Source organism: Empidonax traillii, unplaced genomic scaffold (assembly GCF_003031625.1).
Source record: "Empidonax traillii isolate 1590-97213 ecotype Southwest subspecies unplaced genomic scaffold, ASM303162v1 scaffold5:size3517227, whole genome shotgun sequence".
Classification (NCBI taxonomy): domain Eukaryota; kingdom Metazoa; phylum Chordata; class Aves; order Passeriformes; family Tyrannidae; genus Empidonax; species Empidonax traillii.
The window spans coordinates 399,159-419,858 of record NW_020955198.1 but is presented as its reverse complement, the minus strand read 5'-3'; the positions used below and the strand labels follow the sequence as shown (position 1 = coordinate 419,858).

General features: G+C 39.6%; 1 protein-coding gene across 2 annotated transcripts in view; it reads right to left on the bottom strand.

The window, feature by feature from the left end:
• Nucleotides 1-20,700, bottom strand: part of ITGB6 (integrin subunit beta 6) — a 46,731-nt gene extending 26,031 nt beyond the window's left edge. Inside the window, exons 1-6 of one of the 2 annotated variants that reach the window (XM_027878505.1) lie at nucleotides 20,446-20,700; nucleotides 6,115-6,178; nucleotides 5,597-5,673; nucleotides 4,774-4,853; nucleotides 1,849-2,053; nucleotides 696-942 (exon numbers count right to left, since the gene is read on the bottom strand). In XM_027878505.1, the coding sequence (XP_027734306.1) occupies nucleotides 696-942; nucleotides 1,849-2,053; nucleotides 4,774-4,853; nucleotides 5,597-5,657 (593 nt within the window). In that variant the 5' untranslated portion in view covers nucleotides 5,658-5,673; nucleotides 6,115-6,178; nucleotides 20,446-20,700. The remainder of the gene's footprint in view (nucleotides 1-695; nucleotides 943-1,848; nucleotides 2,054-4,773; nucleotides 4,854-5,596; nucleotides 5,674-6,114; nucleotides 6,179-20,445) is intronic. The other variant, XM_027878512.1, reaches the window with a different exon arrangement.

Genomic DNA, 20,700 nt, shown 5'->3' with positions numbered 1-20,700 from the left:
ATCCAGTAAATTGGGCAATGGAAAAAGGTCTGCATAAGGGCTGGGAAATGCCTCCTAGAGCAAAGTAATTCAGCCAGTTACCAAAGTGCAGCCCTTGCCATGCACCCTGCTGTGTCTTGATTTCATATTCAGAAGCACATTAGGACCTGTAGTTCCTTAATGACATTCAGAGAGCACCAGCAAGCTGCTGCAGTCCCGCTCCAGATTGCAGAGCACAGCTTCTCTCCCACATAGGTTAGGCAAGGGCTAGGGCAACCTGGGTTAAGGCAGACTGCTAGACCTTAGGGGTGGAAAAACCAGGAAAACAACATTTATGGCTAAATGAAACTGATATTCTGTGTTGGGTTTGAGTTTGAAACTCTTTAGTATGGTGTCATAAAATTCTTATGTATATGTATTTTTTTTCTGGAATACTAAAGAAGAGTACATAACTATTCTGCATATTTGTTTGTTAAGGCATTAAGCACATTTGTAACTAGCAGCAAAAGCTAAAATGCAGAATCACTCCCAGATTCCTCTCTCCAAATAACATCATACTCAACAGAATAATGATCACAGTGTGAATTTAAAGACTCATTTACAGCTGGAAGAGGGCAGAGGTTCCAGTGAAGCTGCTTAATTGAATTTTATCCAAAAGATTAATATTATGACTTAATGTTGTCATGCAAACATCTGCTGGGACTTTCCCTGCCTACCTGCAAGGGTTGTTTATTTCTGCAGCTGTAGTTTTGATAAATGGTGAAACTGGTTTTTCAACAAAAGATCCAAACCCCAGTCTGAAGTTGCTTGTCAGTTTTGACATTTCTTTAGAAAGAGTTGAACCCAGTTCTTTGATTGTATTCAGATCATCATCCATGGAGGCTGAAAGATCCATGAGGTAATAGAGATCAATTGGATAATCTTCAGTCTGACGAACCTTGATCTGTATTGTTTCTTCATGTCCTATAAAGTGGGAGACACATTAGCACTTCTGGGCAGAAGGTATGAACAATGTCAATTTCTTCATAAACTTCTATATGGTGAAAATTATCTGGTATATTAAATAACCAGCAGCATTAACAAAACAACTTTAAAAATTCTCTGTCAAGAAAAATCTCAAATGAGGGTCTGGTAAATTAAAAGCAGTTCTAATGTTTGGGGCTTTTTCTAAACAGTTCTGCAGTAAAGCCATAAGCACAGAATTAAAACTGATTGCTATAATTGGAAAAAATATGAGAACATCTTCAGCAGCATACACCTTTAGAAAACTTAGATGTGAAGCTAATTGAAACTAAAGGTAGAGCTTATGGGTCCTACCTTATACTTTAGAAATTCAAAGAAGGTCAGAGTGTACACATAAGTTTTATTCTCATTCCAGCACTATGATATGACCTAACTGGATGCCTCCTACTCTTCTTTATTTCAGATTTTCTCCAGGAAAAATTCACATCTGAAGGAAAAGTAGGTCTGGTGTGTAACCACAAATGTCACTGGTACCTTGTACATCCTCAAAGCGAGACTGTACGCTGCCTCTGAGATATGCTGTTTGCCAGACCAGCAGGGGAGAGGTGCAGGAGGTGGGCTTGGGAGGAGCCAGAGGGTTTCATTCTATCCCTGCCACCTCTGTGGCAAGAGAAGAGAAGAACTAAAAATACGAATCCTTACTTTTAGCATGTACCTAGCACTTCTGAAAGTATTTTGAACTCAGCCAAACCTAGTTTTCAAGCGATGAGTCAACAGATAACTCTGGACTCAACAAAGGTTTTCATCTTAATTCTGCCAAGATTTTTGTAGACCATTCAACATGAGAAGCTTCAGCATATCACGTTGTTTGAAAAAAATACTCCACATCTATGAACTGTGACTTACCTGGTCGCAGCCTGAGAGTTAATTTTTGAGGAGAAACCTGTGTGACATCAGAATTGTTCTTCTGGGTGGATATAGTTAGGGGCTTGTTTCTGTGAATTTCTACTTCTGAAATGGGAAATTCAATCAAATTCAACTGGCATCCTTTTGACAAAAGATTTTCTGGGGTATCACACCTCCCATGAATTCCAGCTGAGTCTGTGTAATTCTAAGGCAAACAGGAGAAGGAAGGGATGAATTAAATGTTTTTACTGACTAGCACCATCATCTGCCTAATGAAAGGTGAGTCCAGTGCAGACAACAGAAACAAAGGTGCAAGTTAGTGCAGACTAGTGCAGAACTAGATCTAGGTGGCACAGAAACCTAAATTTGCCCTTCATGGATCATGTCACCCAGGTGTATAATTAATGTAACTTACACCAACTTGTTATACTGGGAGAAACTGCCCTATTGTTGGGGAATGGGAATTGTGCCACTCACTGCATTTGGCTTCTCACAGTGCTGGGAATGATAACACAAAGCCCCTCTGAGCCCCTGTTTTTTGTATTACAGAATTATACCACAAATTCATCAGTCTTTCCTAAGCAGTTTTGAACTGCTGTTTGAACCACGTTATTTAATAATGGAAGAGGTCTTGCAGATAATAAACCCCTAGACATTTTGTGACAAATTGATTGTGGGGTACCAAGTGTTCACTGTTTCTTTTTTTAAGTGACCTACTCTTTCTCCACAGCACTCATTTAACATGTTCACTGCAGCAGGTAGTAAGTCCTTGTTCCTCTGCCTGATGCCCAACAAGCACCACAGCCTGCTCCCACCACTTCCAAGCACTAGTGGGGCTCCTGGCATCCCCACAGCCATGTTTTGCCCAGTATCCCACTTGACCTTCTCCCATCCAGAGCAAATCACAAGCCTATTAATACCAGTTGGATATCTTGCAGTTTACTTTTGTTATTCCATTCAAAGCATTAATATGCATTCCTTTCCACAACACTGCTACAGGGTAGATACGAACCCTGAAGTTAATGGTTAGTTTTAAAGAGAGGCTTTTGTGCCTTATTACCATTTCCGAGAGCTATGTCTAGAGTTTAGATCCTCAAAATCAGTCAGCTATCTCCTGAAATGGAAACTGCTCTGGCCTGCAAGACCTTTCTAATCAAAACCTGGGTAATGCCTGGCCAAACCAGCTCTGAAACATTTAATTCCTGGCTGATAGTCATGGGCCCATACCATGGGGCCACTCTTCTCTCCTATGTTTGGGCAAGCAGCCTGGGTTTCAGCCATTAAACCACAAACATTCTTTGAATTCAGTCACTGAAAAAATTTCCGTCCAAAGCAAAACAAATTTATTTAAACCTACTAAAATCAGAACTGTGACCCTTTTTTCTACCAAAACGTCACCCTTCATGCCTGAAAATTGTCAGGGATCTTATATATTTTGGTGGAAGCAATGTTGAGACACCTGCTGGGAACAGTGGTTTATTATTCTTCAGACCGAAACGGATGCCTTTGCTCAGGCAAAACTCTCAACCACTGCTTCTTGAATACAGAGTGCATAAAATGCATGCACCATTATAAACCTTTCACAGGGAGATCCATATCATCTCCCTTAGTTACACAGTTTTTAACTTTTCAAAACGTGTGAAGAGACAGCCTCATATTTCACATACAATTACAAGGTGTGTTTTTATCCTACAGAAAAAAAGATTTATTGGAGGTGCTTGTGTTTGCTCTGATGCTAAAACTCCTATGTCTTTGGCACTCTTAATGTGCTGTTCTCTAGCAAACAAGTGAATGAGCTCATAAGCAAAATAAGAAATCATGTTTACTACTCTGAAGTTTTCAGTAGTTCCGCAGTTTTGTTTTTGTTTGGCTTTACATCAGTTAATTATATTGGGCTCTTTTTTTTTTTTTTTTTCCTGAAAAGGCATGGCAGTAGTCAAAATTATGTGGTCCAATTTCAATAAAATCCTGTTGCAAAAGATATTTCTTAGAACACTTATTTTTTTTAAAAGTGCAGTTTGGCCTTTGTGAGCTATTTCTTAAAGCAGTATGTTAGTCCCATCCTAGGTATCATTTTGGTATACACAAAAGCAATAAGTACTTTTAGCAGCAAAGATGAAAATCAGAAACTACAATGAAAAAGACATATTTTATTTCTCTATTACTTCTGTCAAGTTTTTAATTGTGATAGCTGGCTAAGTTGCTAACATTAATGAACTAAGAGCTAGAATATTTACTGTGAAGTAGGGAGACATTATTTAACTCCATTTACAGGTAAAAGTTTTAGAAGTAGAAATGTGAGGTCACTTGCCCAGGATTACAAAGAAAATATGAAACAGATGTATAGGAAACAAATCCAGATATATTTTTAAAGTCCAATATTTTAGCCAAAACATATCTATATCATACTAATTATAAAACTAACACTGTCATCATACTTAAAATCCACCACAGATTAGTAAATTCTGTGTGCAAATTATACATCTGTAAACTTACACACTGTTTACACCTGCAAACCTTCTGTTTACACTGTCTGGCTTGGCACGTAAGATACAGTCTGGACTCTGACTTCATGTCTGGAGCTTCATCATTGCTGTGGGTGAGTCACCCCTCAGGCTGATGATCTGAGCCCCTCTAATAGCACTTTTATTTCTGCCTTAGATGAGGAAGGTTGATGTTGTTGGTTTTTTTTAAAAAAAAAAGAAACCAAACCAAAACAAAAAAAAAAACCAATCACACCCCAACAATGAATAATAGACCATGAAGGGTACATTCAATTCCACTTCTGATCCCCAGGAAGGCTTCACTAAGTGCTGTATGCATTACGAAAACATAGGCTGACCCAATTAAGTCAATACTTCATCACTCAGAGTGACTACAAAGACTTCAAGTCTTACTTTGAATTTTTTTTTTTTATCACTGTACCTCTTGCAAACACCAAGCGCAGTGTGGTCCGGAAAGCAAACAATCTTCACAAGTCACTGCGCTTTCCTGAGAACAGGTCCCTAAATTTAAATCCAAGAAGATAAAAGGCTATTAATAATATGCTTAATCATTCAATTTATGAAGAAACGAATAATTTAGAAAATGTAGGAGGTGAAAAATGCACATGTTTAGCCATATTTAGGATTACTGATAAAATTCCTTCTTAGTGGTAGTTCTATTGGTAGAAGATTAACTCTCCAATAAAGATTAAAAGCTCAGAATTGCTGGCAATTAACATACTTACTTTTGCATGCTTTATGGGTGGCATTCACTGAAAGCATGCTAACTTGTTTTCTCTAGTGCACCTGACAAAGGGTTACATGTGTTTCTGGTACGGTATAGGTAAGCAATTTCCAACATAACCAGGGATATTAAAAGAACAGATTTATGTTCACTCTATACTCTTAAAATTGCTTCATTCAGCTGGGTTGGTACTTAATATGATTTTTATCCATTGTGCAAATACCAGTGAAACACTCAGTCATATGTATAATATTAAAGTTTCTCAGCAGATCAAACTATGATTAGTATAAACGAAATTGCTCAAATGTCTGTCTCTTTCAAACATGTTGTGCTATGTAATGACCACCAAATCAGAGATGAATTGGCAGTGTAGCCCTAGAACAGTCTGTCAAAAAAAAAAAATCATTAAACAGAAAGGAAGGATTAAATATAGAAGACACAAAGCTATTTCATGTCAACTTCAAGCAAGAAACAATGCAGAAAAGGTTTTGAAATGGATCTCCCTGCCCCTGAGCCTTACCTTGCACATAGTTATTTCTTTGGAGGAATAGGAAACAGAGGCAAAGCAATTCAATCCCCATTCGTTTTCAGTGCTGGCTGCGTGATAAAAAAGTATTAGCTTGTTAATTATCATCTGTGTAAAGGTAGAATGTCGTACAAATTATACATTCCTGGAGGGTATGTTTTCACCTACACCGGATTGCGAGGAAACTTCAACCCCGGCAGGAGGGATCATGAACAAAAGTGAAAACAAGGGCTACCTGGGCAGGTAAAGAGGACAAGCTGTGCATACAGTAACGTGAACATGGTTATCACTTCCTTGTTTTCCTGGACTCCTTATAAGGCATACAGGGAAAATTCATTCAGGTGAAGATTTCTGTCAATCCCAGTCACTCTGGGTCCTAGAGCAACCCGGCCAGGAGACTCTTTGTATGTGTACAGTGAAGCTTAAAAGGCTCCTTCAAAATAACACCTTTAATTGTTCACCGAGGGAGTGCACTGAGGAGATGGATCATTACCATTACCAAGTGAGTGTACCTGGAGAATGTAAAAATTCCATTTTTTCAGATTTCCTGATGTGTAGGGAAACTCATAAAGGCAACTGTGAAAAAACAAACAAACAAAAAGCAAAAACCAAAAAGCAATTACATATTAAAATGGAGGACCTGGCTTCAGTATTTCAAGATACATAGTAATTGATTTTATTAATATTCCAAACTGAAAGGGAAATGCTGCAGTTGTGTATTTTTTTTATATGTAGAAAGAGGAATAATTGCATTCCCAGTTCTGCAGCTGACTTCGAAAAAAAAATCATGTCAAAAAAACTCTGCCTAATAAGTCACTGAATATTCTACAGCACAGATACAACTGCATAACAAGTTATTGCTATCTCCCCTTTCCCCTTCCCAACCTGAAATGAATGCAAAATATGCATTTCTGACCACCTTATTAAAAGGAAATAAAATTTCTTATTTGTATGTTCCATCTCTTCCCATCTTTTCTGCTCTGCTATTGTCTGTTTTGAAAATCATTTGTTCAAGACAAGTCCTGTCTTTTCATATGTGCTTGCAATAGGCTACACAGGGTAGTATGAAATTCTAATTTAGTCACTTGTGTTGCTGGCCTGAAAACATATATCCTTCTTCTCTACAGTCAGACATCCTACCCAAGTTAGCTCACAAGGACTAGGTTGTTCTCATCAAATGAGATCTGGCAGGATTAGACCTCCCTTTTCAGACTGATAGTAGCTGCAGTCTTGGGGCAGGATGTGAAAGTAGGGATGGGTCTCTACTAGTTAAACTCCATATGGCTGAAACACTCCTGGGCATTGAGGCTAACTGGCACAGAAAGTTCGTGCTTGCAAAGTGCCCATTGGGACCATTTTAGCAGCCAAATTGTGCCCAGAAATTGTTTGCAGTGAGTGTTAATTGGAAGAGGTCAAATTCATGCCAGGGAATATTTTAACAGTTTAATAGCATAGACAGTCTCATTCTAGTGCCTGGAAATATTCCCAGGCCCATCCAATTTTACTAGTATTTACACAGTCTATGGGTAGTTTCAATAGCAGCTCAAGCTGGATTACATCAGGACTACCTTTGCTCTGCCCTTGTGTTCCCACCCCTTCGCCGTTACCAGTCAGCGCTCATGTCCGAACAAGCAGTGAGCTGTTTCATACTGATCCAACTCAAATCCAATCACCTACTACGGGGAAGGTGTGGAGCAGTTTTTCATCTGGGTGGGTCCCTTGAACCCTATGACTGTCCAGTCCAGAGTGCAAGGCACAGTCAGTAGGAAATGTGGGATATATGTTAGGCTCAGTTTATCCCAGTTTAGGCTGTTGTGGAACCATATTCTAACAGTTCTATTTACAACAACATTCCTAAGTCTCCTTCAATTGCTCTCTATACCTTGGAGTGTCCTTGTAAGGCACTTGTTCAGCTACAGCATCTTTCCTGTGGCATGAAAAAAGCATTGATTAGATTACGTTCCCTCAGCTTATGAAGACACAACTCTATCAGAACACTGTAACTATATAAAGCCAAAAAGAAGTGGAATCAACTGAAAACGTTTGCTCTTACTAAAAAAAACACATCCTTCTGTAAGTGCCATTTTATTTCCCTGTTTGTAACTGACATCTGTGTTTGTGTCCTTTAATATTGTTGCTGTGTCTACAGCCTTGCAGAGCTCCAAAACCCGGTGCTTTCCCTTTCAATGTAGAAGGTCACCTTGTGGCTCTTACTAGCCCCTGGTAATGTAACACTTCAAAGCATGTGCTCAAAGGACTCAGTGGGAGTCCTTCAGCCACCAAAACGTACCAGCCACCAGCAGTGTCTCAAATTAAGGACCAACCAGCTGAACAGCTGGCAATTAGCAAATGCTTATTCTTAGATTCAAGATATCAGACTTTTAAGTGTAGAGAGAATGAATAATACAGCCTATACAAAACTTACAAATTCTATTTGATATTATCAGTTCCCTATTTGCTTGTGAGGTAATATTTTATAATACATCTTGGCAAGGACAGCATGGCTGGAGGCTAAGTGCCTGCCTCTGAATGGGGTGGCTGCCAAAGACTATCTGAATAAGTCTTTCCCGAATAAAATAGCTAAGTTTCTGCAAATTATTAGGAACAGACCTCCCCAGATTGCCTGGAGAGAGAAGAGAAGAAAAAGAAAGTAGCAGAATTGACAACAACAAAAAAGCACAGGAAAAAGTGATATCTAAAGGTAAGTTGATTAGGAAGTTCCTCTGCTAGATCAGTGTTTTGTTGGCTTTAACTATCTCTAAAAGAGTAGAATTTCAAATGAGAGTAGCCACGCTGATGTGGGAAGGATGGGTAAAATCCTTTGGGATCCTGGCATTGCTTGATTTGACAGCAAGGTTTCCATCCCAAGATTTTTAAGAGAGTCTTGTTTCACTCACCCAAATTAAAGGCATCAATTCAATGAGATAAAACAAAAAGGTAGTTTCTAGTATAGTCATAACACAATTATTATTGTTACCATCAGTCACTACATTTTCATTTTGGAGCAAATTCTGGTTCAGTTAAATCAGGGTTACAGTTTTATAATGCCACATCAGAACAGAAGGTAGGTGTTTATCTTTCAATATGGACAATTCTACACAATGCAAGTCTGTGGCTCTTTAGAAGATAATAAAATCTGTAGGTTAAAATCCTTAGTACATTTTCCCCCATACCTGGCACTTATAATACACAAAGATAGCACAGATCTCTCAGCTTCACATGCAACCCAGCTCTTAACTCCCAATGCTCTTCTCACACACACTATCATCTTTTTCTCAGCCTGGAAAAATATGGAGCTATTTGAAGTCTGAATGTCCCCTGGACTGTGATAATTCTCAGAATATTTACAAAGGTGTGGGGGGGCATCTCCTGCACTTCAGAAAACATTTCTCTCTTCTTATGAGAGGGAGTCTCTCTTCTCTCCACCATATAGAGCCACCATATTCACCTCCTCAACGCATCTCTAAGAGGCAAAGGGCTGTAATTCTTATGTCAGAGGTAGGTTACTTTGTAACTGAAACATCTGGTGACTTTATTCTCTCCCTGGTTGGCTTCCCAATCAAACTGGACTAGAAAGCTCCTGAAAATCTCCTAGTGGGGAATCGAAATAGACTTTAAAGTCAAAATTTTTAACTCAAAAGATAGTAACTGAAAAATATACAAAGGTCTGCAGGTAAAAACACTTTTTTCTTGAAGAAGACATATGTTCCATAGCTGTATAGTCAAGTGCTTCCAGACTCTTGGGGCAGCAGAAATGGAAAGCATTTTCTCTGGAAAGTCTGATCAGAAATACATGCCTCAGCAGCCTGACAGACCCACTTCCAAAGATGTTTCAGAGGATTTCTGTCAGTTAGCTAAGCAACGAAGTTTGAAAAAGTTTCCAAGCTTGAAACTTTGATTCATCTCTAAAGAGCTAAAGGTGATTTGAGTAGCCACATAGTGGCGTGAGAGAGAGAAAACAGGCCAGTCCAGCACAGATAGAAACCACACCCAAGTATTGCAGTGACACCGGAAGGACTGTCCTGTCTCTGACTTTGCTGCAGGACAGGTCTGACAGTGCTTAACAAAGAGCTGGTAAAAACACTTAAAGAGGAAGCAACAATCCCTAACAAACAGTTGTATTTAATGGGGAAATTCACAAGTGATGGTGAATATGACTAATTAGCAATTTTTTTTTCACTTGATACTACCTGCTATCTCTTTCTTTGTTAATCACCATGGTGAGAGACGAGTACTGCTCCAACAGAAAATGGCATCCATCCAAAGAAACCACTGTAAGCATTCAGGTTCTATATAAGCGACATGGAGCCTGTTGTAAGGAAAGGTCTGAAATACAGGGATGGAGCTGCTTCACTCAAGCTCCTGTGTTTTGGGGTGTACAAATATCATAGCCCATTAGGAGCCTAGGACCAAAACCCCCCTGTGTAGGGTGAGCCACAGAGCCCACCGAGACATGGGCAGGTATGTGGAAAGGCAAAGGTCTTCAGGTGCTGTTTTCAAGCACACCTACACACAATGGAGAGCAGATTTGGAAGAAGAGGAGGAGTGTCTGTAGCTCCTTCCAGAGGGTTGCAGAAGACGAAGAGCCACATAGAGGAAAGGAATTTTCCCCTCCAGCTCTGATCAAAGCAGGGCCTTTGGGATTGGTGACTCAGGCTGTGATTCATGCTCTGGTCTCCTCTGGTTTCCGGAGTTGTTGGAGGAGGGCAGAGAGTGAAGTCAACAACCTACCTCTGAACAAACAGAGAAGAAGAGAAGGAAAGAGGAGGAATTGCTCACCAACTGTGCAATGAGCAGCAGGCAAGCAAGTCAGGGTGTTTTCAACTCATGTTTACCTTACCTACAGCTCTGACCTGGCTGGTTCCAGCCAAAGGCATGAGCAAACCTCTGCTCTTGGTTTTCTTGGCATGGGTAAGCACCCTGAAAGATTTGTTTGCTTTTCAGATTTGAATACACTCTCACACCCAAAGCAAAATAATCAAACCTCTGAACTGCAGAAGGGCTCGGTTGGAACTGGTAGGAAAATCACTTGGCATTGGAATAGGACTGCCGACCAGCCTATGACACTCAAATCTTCCCAGGGACGTCCACTTAGAACATCAAATCTGGCCTTGGTTTCTATCTGTGTTTCATGGTTACATGGAACCCCTTATTTTCCCTACTTGATAAAAACCTGGGGCAGAGGCACCGGAGCAAGCACCTCTCCTCTGGCGCAAGGCTGGTGCAAGGCTGAGCATATTTGGGATGGGAAACACGTTGAGTACTGACTGCATAGCTCCTCAGACGCCTGCATGTCAGCTGAAGAACTTTCTGTAACTTACTCTGTTCAGATTAATGCTAAATTCAGACCAGACCTGCTGTCCCCAGCACAGAAGGCCAAAGTGAGTCCTGAGCCAGGTGTGTTGGAGTGGCACGAAGGGAAAGACAGCCCTTTAGCCCAGCCCAGCAGCAACCCGGCCTTGCCTTTGGAAAAGCCTCTCGGGTTACGTAAACACAATGTCTTCAGGCCTGACCTTCTATATGCAAATTCTAAATTATGGAGCTGGGATTAAATAATTTGTAAAATGTGATTCCACTCTGGTTTTACACATAGAAAATAATTTTAAAGCTGACCTTACTGAGACCTATGGAGGTGCTCTACTTTGCTAAAAGGCATGGTTTGAATACAGTTACTCTAGAATAACCAGAACAGATAAGATAAGTGCTTAGCTCAGAACCCAAACAGCTCCTAAAAACTGAGGAAAATGGGTTCAGGTACTGCATGAAAGCATTTCTGAAGGTTCCCAGGAGTCATTCTGGACTCAGCCAGCTTGATTTCCATTTACAGACACCCAGCGTTCAGGCCACTTGTTCCCGATAGACGCTGACGTCTCTTTTTGGGAAAAGAGCAAGATTTAGGGTTTCAGGAGCTTTTGTGCAGAGTGCTGCCATCTTATGGCTACTCTGCTCCGCTGAAGTAGAGAAGTGAGGACTTTCAAACCCACGAGGGAAAAAGGTGTTCAGATACTAACAGCCCTGTTACTGTTTAGCAATATTTTGCCTTGCAACTTATATAAGAACCTTTGGAGGTGTTCACATCTTTTTTAAGCAATTTAGTAATTTATGTTATATTAGAGTTATAATTTTGTTTGCATTTTTTTTCAAATTCCATCTTTTACAGTAAACAGAACATTACTTCTATTGCTCAGTTACATGATTCTGAAATGTCGGAAATTGTTTGCAACATCTTTGTCACTGTAAATTATTACTGTATTTTATAAATTTTGTCTTATTACTTCTGGAAATAGGAAGGAAATTTAAACCAACAGTGTCTGTTCACATGTAAACAGGAACATTGGAAAAAGCAACATTATACATAATGATTAGTGCTTCTACAATTCTTAAAGAACTGGTCAGAACTGTTAGTATTCTATATCTAATGAAACCATGTAAGACTAGGATAATGCAGAGCAGTTTTTCCCTAGCAATGTTTTATAGGAGTTCAAAATGATTAATCATGTAAATACTGGCAATAATATTAGACCCACTGATACATTATGTTTCTTATAAATTTGTGACTGCATTGCTGTGCTTCAGTTGGAACTTAGCACACAGATTTATTGCAATTTTAAAACAATATTTAAAAATATTAAAAATATTTTTAATATCTTTAAAAAATCTTAATATTTTGTAGCATGTCAATATGATACAGGAGGCCATAAAGTCATGCTTTCTGTCTGAACCAACACATTAACAGAAATTTTAAAAAATACTATTGTCACAGTTAGTACAAAGCAGAGGGCATAACACTGCAAAGGATCCCATAGATACTGAAGACATGTCCTTTCATCTTACACAGCTCTGTTAATAAATTTATGAAAATTCATCATAAGGCTACTCAGACTGTTTGACTCTCTGGCAGAGAGGCAAATTGAAAGTGGCTCTACTCACCGTTAAGCAGGAGCTAGGTGAATTCTTATTACCCAATTTGCAAGCAAAATAACTTCCATTTCACTGTGATACCCACACCTACAATAGTCTGTTCCTGTCACTTTTACTAGAAGACTCTTTCAGAGATTTCACTCTTCTCATGACTGGAAACTTCCACAGCTCCGGCCTGGATAGACTATCTTTCAATTTATATCCATTTATTTTAATGACAATATTGTCTGGCAACTTAAATAACTTCTTTCCTTTTCTAGTATTTGCCCTGCCCTTTTTCCCCTCCTCTTGATATATTTATAGATAGCAATTGTATATGCCTCATTCTTTATTTTGTCCAATACTACTTTTCTGCATTTCCTTCAGTGCTCTTTCCTAATTATGGGTGACAGACTGTTTTCGGTACCCCAGAGGAGCTTTGACCAGTGCCTCCTACAATAGTGTCCGTACTTAGGTATTCCTTCTTTGAGTCTCCTCCATCATATTTAAGAAGGATCATTTTTACCTTTCCCATAGCTCCATTCCAGCTCTCTCAGCATCGTTCTATGACTAACCACGACCTTATGGTCTTTCTGTTGTGCAACTGATACAATTTGCAACAGAAATAATTTCTACCTCCATTTGGGTGTCATCCAGCACTTGTACTATTAAATTCTACCCCACATCTCCAGCTCTCTGTTCCCTCACAATTGTATATGGGGGAATAATGGTACAGATATTTTTCTCATCTGACCACTCCACTTGTGTTAACAGTTTGAAGGACTAGATGAAACAGTGACACTTGAAAATCTCTACACAACTTTAAGATAGCCAAATACTGCCCTTTCCAGAGAGATGGTACCATACATACATTCCCCCAGTCCTAATGCACTGTATTAAAGTTATTGCTGATTTTCTCTATTCTATCTTTGCACGCTTATTTATTCTTTCTTGCAAAATGTGTACAAAATTTCCATTTTACTAAGGTTAATTAATGAAGCTGTAGATATGATGTCACTTTTTCCTCTGCCCTTTCTCTCTCCTTTGTTTTGGCAGATCTTTAAAGAAAAACTTGATCCTTTACCTGACATTTAATTTTGCTTCTTTGAGCATTTTAGTATGCACAGCAGACACCATTTCACTGTGGGCACTTTGTATTTAGTTTTCAAGTTTCTACAGATGCTTCCCAACCTGATTCTATTTTACTTCATGATCTGTACAGATCTTTACAGAATTTACTTGGTTTGGGCACTGTCCACGGAGGCTTTGATCTCTACCGCATCCTTGCCATATACCAGACCCCCTTTTATTTGTGTGATGGGAGAAACTCTCAGTCTTTCAAATGTTCTTTACAGATGGCATGTTTGTAAACTTGACAGATTTGACTGCACCCTCTGCTTCTAGGTTACCAAAATATTGTTTTCACTGATGATCTAGTATGGTAGGGATTTCTTCCCCTACCACTTTCACTCTCTTTGCTCACTCCTAATTTTTTTTTTTTTTTTAAGGATTTGTAAGGTGCTAACACCCTTCACTCTCTACTAACAGTGCAAATTACAGATGTTTAAATTATTTTTAAAATAAAATTAATTCTAATAGATTTGGAAACTTCAACCTATTTATATCACTAACTAATTCCTTTAGGTACAATATTTCACAAAGATAAATTTTGAGAAACTAACAGGCCTATTCTTGTTCATTCTTTCACTTATTTTGAGTTTAATCAAGTTGGGATAACTTTAGCTAGGTTATTTTCTACAACCAGCTGCTCTATGTCATCACTACTACCTAACAAAGACCACCTAGAATAGCATCATGGTAGTCCAGTGACTGCTCAGTGATGAAATGTGCCAGCTATTATACCCTGGAATAACTGGCTCTATCGTTATCAGGAACATTTGCTTTATACTCTATTTCTGACGAGTTAAAATCTCCTGCAATGAGGCAATGCTTGGGAGTTTCTCTTCCATGTTTTTCGTAATCTGATTTAGATCTAAGCATAACAGTTCCTTAGTGGTCCTTCAGAATACCTTTAGTTTGACAAATTCCATTCTGCCTATCCTACCTTTCTCTGCCTCTGTAGGTAACTTCACTGCTACTGAGTGATGCCTCCGTACCTCTGGTTTTATTTCTAGTTTTCTTAATAGAACACACATTAGTTTAAGTGCATTTCAGTTATAGATTACCCATCCACCACATTTCACTATTCTTGGAAGATTCGGAGTCATCCTGAATGCTGCAGTTCTAGTCTGTGCGTGTTTGCATGTGATTTTTGTACACAAACACCTCAGGTCCTCTTGTATGACTATGTGCAATTTTTGTAAAATTGTCACATTCCTCTTATACCTGACATCCAGGCCACACAGATCACATTCCCCCTCATGCCACTGCTGATTTTGCCTGTCCATTTCTTTCCTCATTTCTTGCCCATCTTTGCTCCCATTTCTTTCTCTCTCATATATTCACCACTTTCTGCTTTTCAGAACCAGGCGTGGAAGTTACTTACAAGTGTCCCCCAAAGATTCTCTAGTATTTCTTACTTTACAACTCCTTTACTTATTAAACTGATATATTAATATATATGCTGTTATCATCCATTATTTTTAGCATGCTACATGATCTAATCCTATTATAGTATATCGATATAAATTATAACAATCTTGGTTCCAGAAAATTAATACCGTGCTTGCTGCAATTTAGGTCACGTAGTTTGTGTGAAAAATATTCTTTCTTCTCAAAAGTTACATGCCTTACAACACTCCTCATAACACCAGTTCTTAAGACATCTGCTGCTCTTTATTATCTCACATGCTTTAACACACCCTCTTCAGGAATGAAACCCTGAAGTGGGAGCTTTTCCTTCAGGACAAACCTACTCACACAGATTTCCTCTGTTTTTTGTTCTTTCCAGTGCTCCCTCCTTCAGTCTTTTATCCTACAGTGTGATCTGGTACAGTTATATTTCATCCCAGAGATGATTGTATTGCCACTAAAGAGGCACTAAAATGGCTTCTGTCTTATAAACGGGATAAAAAATAAAACTCCATGCACATACTCTGTATACATTTGCCTGGAATACAAACTCATTCTAGCTTAAAACTATGCTCTAAGAGTACATCTGTCATTATATTTATGAGGCAGTTTTAAAATTGCTTCAGTTAAAAGAAGTGTGTTTCTGCATGAAAGAACTAAAGTGAAAACTTTTTAAACTTGAGTAACTATATAAGATGTCTCATCAGTTCTCCTGGAGATATTTTAGTCACTGGGAGTTAATTATTACCTGAATTTACAGGAAAAACCTATTCAAAGCTATTCTACCATATAGTATTGTGTTAGGGAAGAAATGCAGACACTGACTCATAGTTGTCAGTTATTTATTGAGTCAGTTATGGTGTGATTCTTTCCAACATTATTTTCGCTTGTGATTTAGAGTAAGATACTGATCTGGTGGATGAGACTCTTTCAGTTAGAGCAAGACCTTACCCACTCTAATCAGGAGAGACATTTGAGTGTTTAACTACCATAGGGTCACTACAAAATTTTAAAACTGTATGAGAAATGCCCATAAAAGTAAAGAGGTTCATGAGTTAACATAAATTTGAAAGAGGCATCTGAATGCAAAAATTTAACAGGTGAAACAGTGGTGCTATGGTTGCTCCCAGAAACTGTGCCAAGTCATGGATATGGAGATAAGCAAACCTCCATGGCACAGCAGTCACAGAGCTTGGGCTGACACACAGGAGGTGCCTCACTGCGCTTTCTGTAGACACAGTCAAGAGCAAACTTGTTTCTGACTTGGGGATATCAGATGCTTACTACTGCAGACTACATCTTTCTTTCTCTACTAAAAAGCTAAGCAAGTTCCTCTCTGGGTCTGTAGCATGTATGAACTTTCCTGAATGCAGGAAAAACAGAAACTCCTTCTTCTGCCTGTGTCATGTTAACCTGAAGATTAGACAGGATGGGTACATGACCTCCAAGTCAAAAATCATGGTAACCATTTCAGGTAAGATTATCTAATAAATAGTATCAGCAGTGGCCTGGATATGCTAAGAACGTCTTATGGAAAGTACATATTTTTCACGTTCTCATGATGTCAGCATTTTCTGTCTCATTGTGAAAGTTGATCAATATTTATGGTTTTAAACATACAGAGAAGCAAACTAAACCATTGCAGTTATTTATTCAGACTGTGCTGACACACAACTATCCACAATGTCTGCAGTCATATTACCGATAAAATCACTCATTTTTACTAGGTCTCTTTCATCATCAGTTTGCTCATGTGGAGTAATAAAGCCTATTTTTCCTTCATTCTGAACTGATGTTTATGTTCTCATGTTTTACCACCTGATTCATCCTCACCACTTTTATAGGAGTATTTTTCTTTTCTTCCCCTGCTGCTTCAAAAATCCTTTCTTAGGTTTATTTGCTATGCTTGTGGATTGAACAATGACAGTTTGATTTAGCTCATGCTTCTGAACTTACATGTTAATGAATCTTTCAAGACTTGGCCTTTTGCTTACATTCTTCTAAGTTCATAGTCTCCATAGTGTATAGTTTTCTTTACGAACCTGGTACTGTGCTTCTTCTGTTGTTATAGTGACGCTTGAGGAAGATTGTTCCTTGGAAGTAATTGCTCCATGCTTACAACCAGAACCAGTCTAGGTTCGGGGGGCAGACAGAGCATCAGAAGCTCCAATCTGGACAGGCTTCCTGCCTGAAGAAATTCCTGAGTGCAGCTCTTGTGGCAGAAGTCTGACAATTTCTTTTGTTTATAATGTCTATTAATACTCTGAATAATAGCACAGGCATCACAGAGGCCTTGATTCTATTTCACAAGGACAGCAGGTAAATATTGCCAGAAAAATAACAGTCCACTGTCAGGAGCAGGGGATTTCCAAATCTGAGCCTGAAAGCCTAGGTGGAGGACAGCCAAGCACAGGAGATGTGGAAGCCAGGAAAGGGTCAGAGAGGGAGCAAAGCTTGCTGAAGCTGATTTTTAACAACCATTGGAGGTGTTGGCTGTAGCTTTAATATCCACTGCTGTTGGATGAGATTAATTGCTGCTAGAATGGCACTCAAGGAAGCGAGAAGTATCTTCTAGGGATAACAAGGTTCATCATTCCAAGTAGGTTTTCTGCCCTGGGTAGAAATGACAGCATTTGCAGTCCTATCCCTAGACTGTTCTGCTAAGGGAAGAAAAACCAATCTCTCCATGACCCTAATAAGACACCTCAGCAGACACAGCTAGGAGGCTTTATCATATGAGTGCCACTCCTAGGTAGTCTGTCAGAGCCTCATTTCAGGGGCAGCACTAAATGAAACTTCATTTGGACCAGGATCTACCCCTCAGATAACAGGCCGCGGATGGCTGAGGATTGCCTCATCAGGCTTCAGGCTGTCTGGGTGCCAGCAGTGGGAAACAAATCCTAAAGGAGAAACCTATCCCTGGATTTGCAACTCTGTAGTCCAGGAAAAAGATGAGAACTGCTGCCAGAGCAGCACTCCTCCAGCTCTGCTCTACTGAACTTATCCCACCTGCTTCGGGTGCAACTGGAAAAAAGTGCTGAGTAAGTGTACAGGAAAATCTGATGCATTCATTCGTGTTTTCTTTTATATAGGATACCAGAGAGCAAGACAGATCAGAGTTTTGAATGCCATTCAGATGCTGACCAGGGGACAGACATCTGATTTAAGAAGCATATTCCTATCTTCCTAAACTTTCAAAAAGAAATATTGTTAATGACAGGACAGGCATCTTATGCATTTCCACAAGCTCCTTCACTCTTAACTGATAGCTTGAATGTTTAATTAAAGCTTTGACAGAGGAGTAGATCAGCACTACTGTATCATTTTCCCTTCAAGGCATTCTTCAGCAAGCTGATGCAGATTGCCAGGTGGATGAGATATATCAATATTATAAGACACCACATGTCAGGCTGAACACATTGAAGGCTGTGTTAGATTTGAACATAGGTCATGAATCACTCAAACTTATTCAGCCAACCAGAATTAATAAGAAAATTATGAGTAACAAGGGGCTTTTGTTTTGTTTTTATATAAGCAGGAGGATGAGGCATCTGAACAAAGGTTCATATGAGACAACTGTAACTTTGCTCATGTAGGAATGGTTCAGATATTTGAATCACAGAAAAATCTACATTTGCTTTTTGTTGAAGACTACACCCTTGCTTTCTGAGAATTAAAACTTTGACAACTTGATTTGGGCAGAGACTGTTAAGACCATCAAGTCTGGTAAAAAATAATAAGCTGTATATAAACCAAAAGTTTTTAAGAAAGTTTTCCCCTGTATCTCCTGAAGAGAGAACAGGTCATGTTCCAATTGAATGTTACTTTAATTACTTTTTTTCTTTTTCACCATTTATTAACTTTGTTAGCTAAATTTTCTTACAAAGATGTTCATCTGTAAGGTTATTTTAGATTAGATTTCAAACACAAACTCAGTCACTAAAGTGCACTGAATAGTCCTTGACTCTACTGGTACTCATAATGACTCTATGCTCCACACATCGTGATAAGTATTTACATGTTCTTACATACTTTGAACAATATGTCATCATGATTCATCATTCTTTATCTGTCTTTATTTCTGCTGATTTTGCTTCTTTTATAGCTCAGCTCTGCCTAGACCAACACACAACTCCTTCTAAACACAAGCTTAATTGTACCTAGACTTGCAAGCTCAGCTGGGGAAAGAGGTGGTGCTCTCATCAGATTAGCAGTTTGCTTTTCTATTTCAGTAGCATGGAAAAATTTTGGTTTCAGAAAAAAAATAATTTTTCTTTCCCCTCCTATTGTAGAATGTGCATTGATGAAGCATCTGACAATGACATTCACTGCAGACTATTATTAAAAGCTCTTGCTGCAATAAGATTACTCATTCACTTTCTGCACATTTTTGGTAAGCGTGTGGTACATCAGAACCTGTGCCTGTAATTGGGACAGGCACAGAAGCACTCACTGAGCACCACAGCTCTACCAGAAGGAAGAGGACTGCTTTTTGGCATCGGGAATAGCAGTAGCTCAAGAGTGAAAGACCATTGTTCGTAAGTGGCACAGTCACCAGAGACGGTGGCACAGCAAAAGAAGCGCTGAGAGCACTGCAACCAGAGACGCAAGTAACAGGTCTATTCATAGCCCTGCTTTTCCCCAGGGAATGGCGTCTTGCGAGTGACTTCATTAGCTGCTGACAGCAGACAGACTGCGCCGCGCTGGGAGCGAAAGGGAAACACTCATCAGATGGCCCCAGCCACAACTGAGGAAATGCACAGAAGAGATAACTGGCAAGTGTGGTGCTTTCCTTGCTGTTCAGAAGAAGCTAGTCAGATCCCTGAATGCAGTGCTGTATTTCTTTTCTTTTGGCAGGGCTCTCTTCTCGTGTACAGACTCACTCTGCACAAAGGGTGCTGCTGTCGATTCAGTGCACCCTTGGAAACTGCCCAGGCTGTGGGAGATGGGGTCTGAATTCCAGATCAGTTGCTAATTGTAAGGAAAAAACTCAAACATCTTGGCATTTGTTACTTTTAATAGTCAGAAGAAGACACCCACCAAGCTTTGTTACCTGCCATGCAAATCTGCACTGTGCTTAACTTCTCGCACTGTGTGCAGTTGAACTTCCCTCACTGCATGGCCAGCAGGATGTGTGCTCTCTTCGGCGTCTTCAATGTATTTACTCACAGAACAGGGTCACACAGCCCAGATGACCTGTACCCATAAAACCATGTATCCCCACTCTCTTCACAAGATTAAACACATCCCTCCCTACTGAACCAACTTTGAGGGTATTGGTTGTTTGCCTGCCAGTGCCCTCCACACTCAAAAGATCTTACTAACAGCTAAAGAGCTGAAACACAACATTTTCTACACACAAGTACTTTCTATTTTTCTCCAAAAGTTTACAGAAAAACACGTTGCCTTACCTGCTGTTCCCCAGTGCCCTTGTGCATTTTCCGGGTGCAGAGTAGACTTGCCAACCTCACAGCCATCCCTGTGCTGCAGCCCAGCTTTCTGCTGGATCACAGGGAGCTCCTCGTTCTCCGTGTGGCAGCTGCCTTGCTGCTTGCCAGCCCTGAAGCCAAGCCTCCTTTTTAAAAGCACACCACCATCCTCCTTCCAACTTCATTTTCCTCTATGGATTCTTCAGGCTCACCAAGTGTCTGTGTTTCAAACATTAA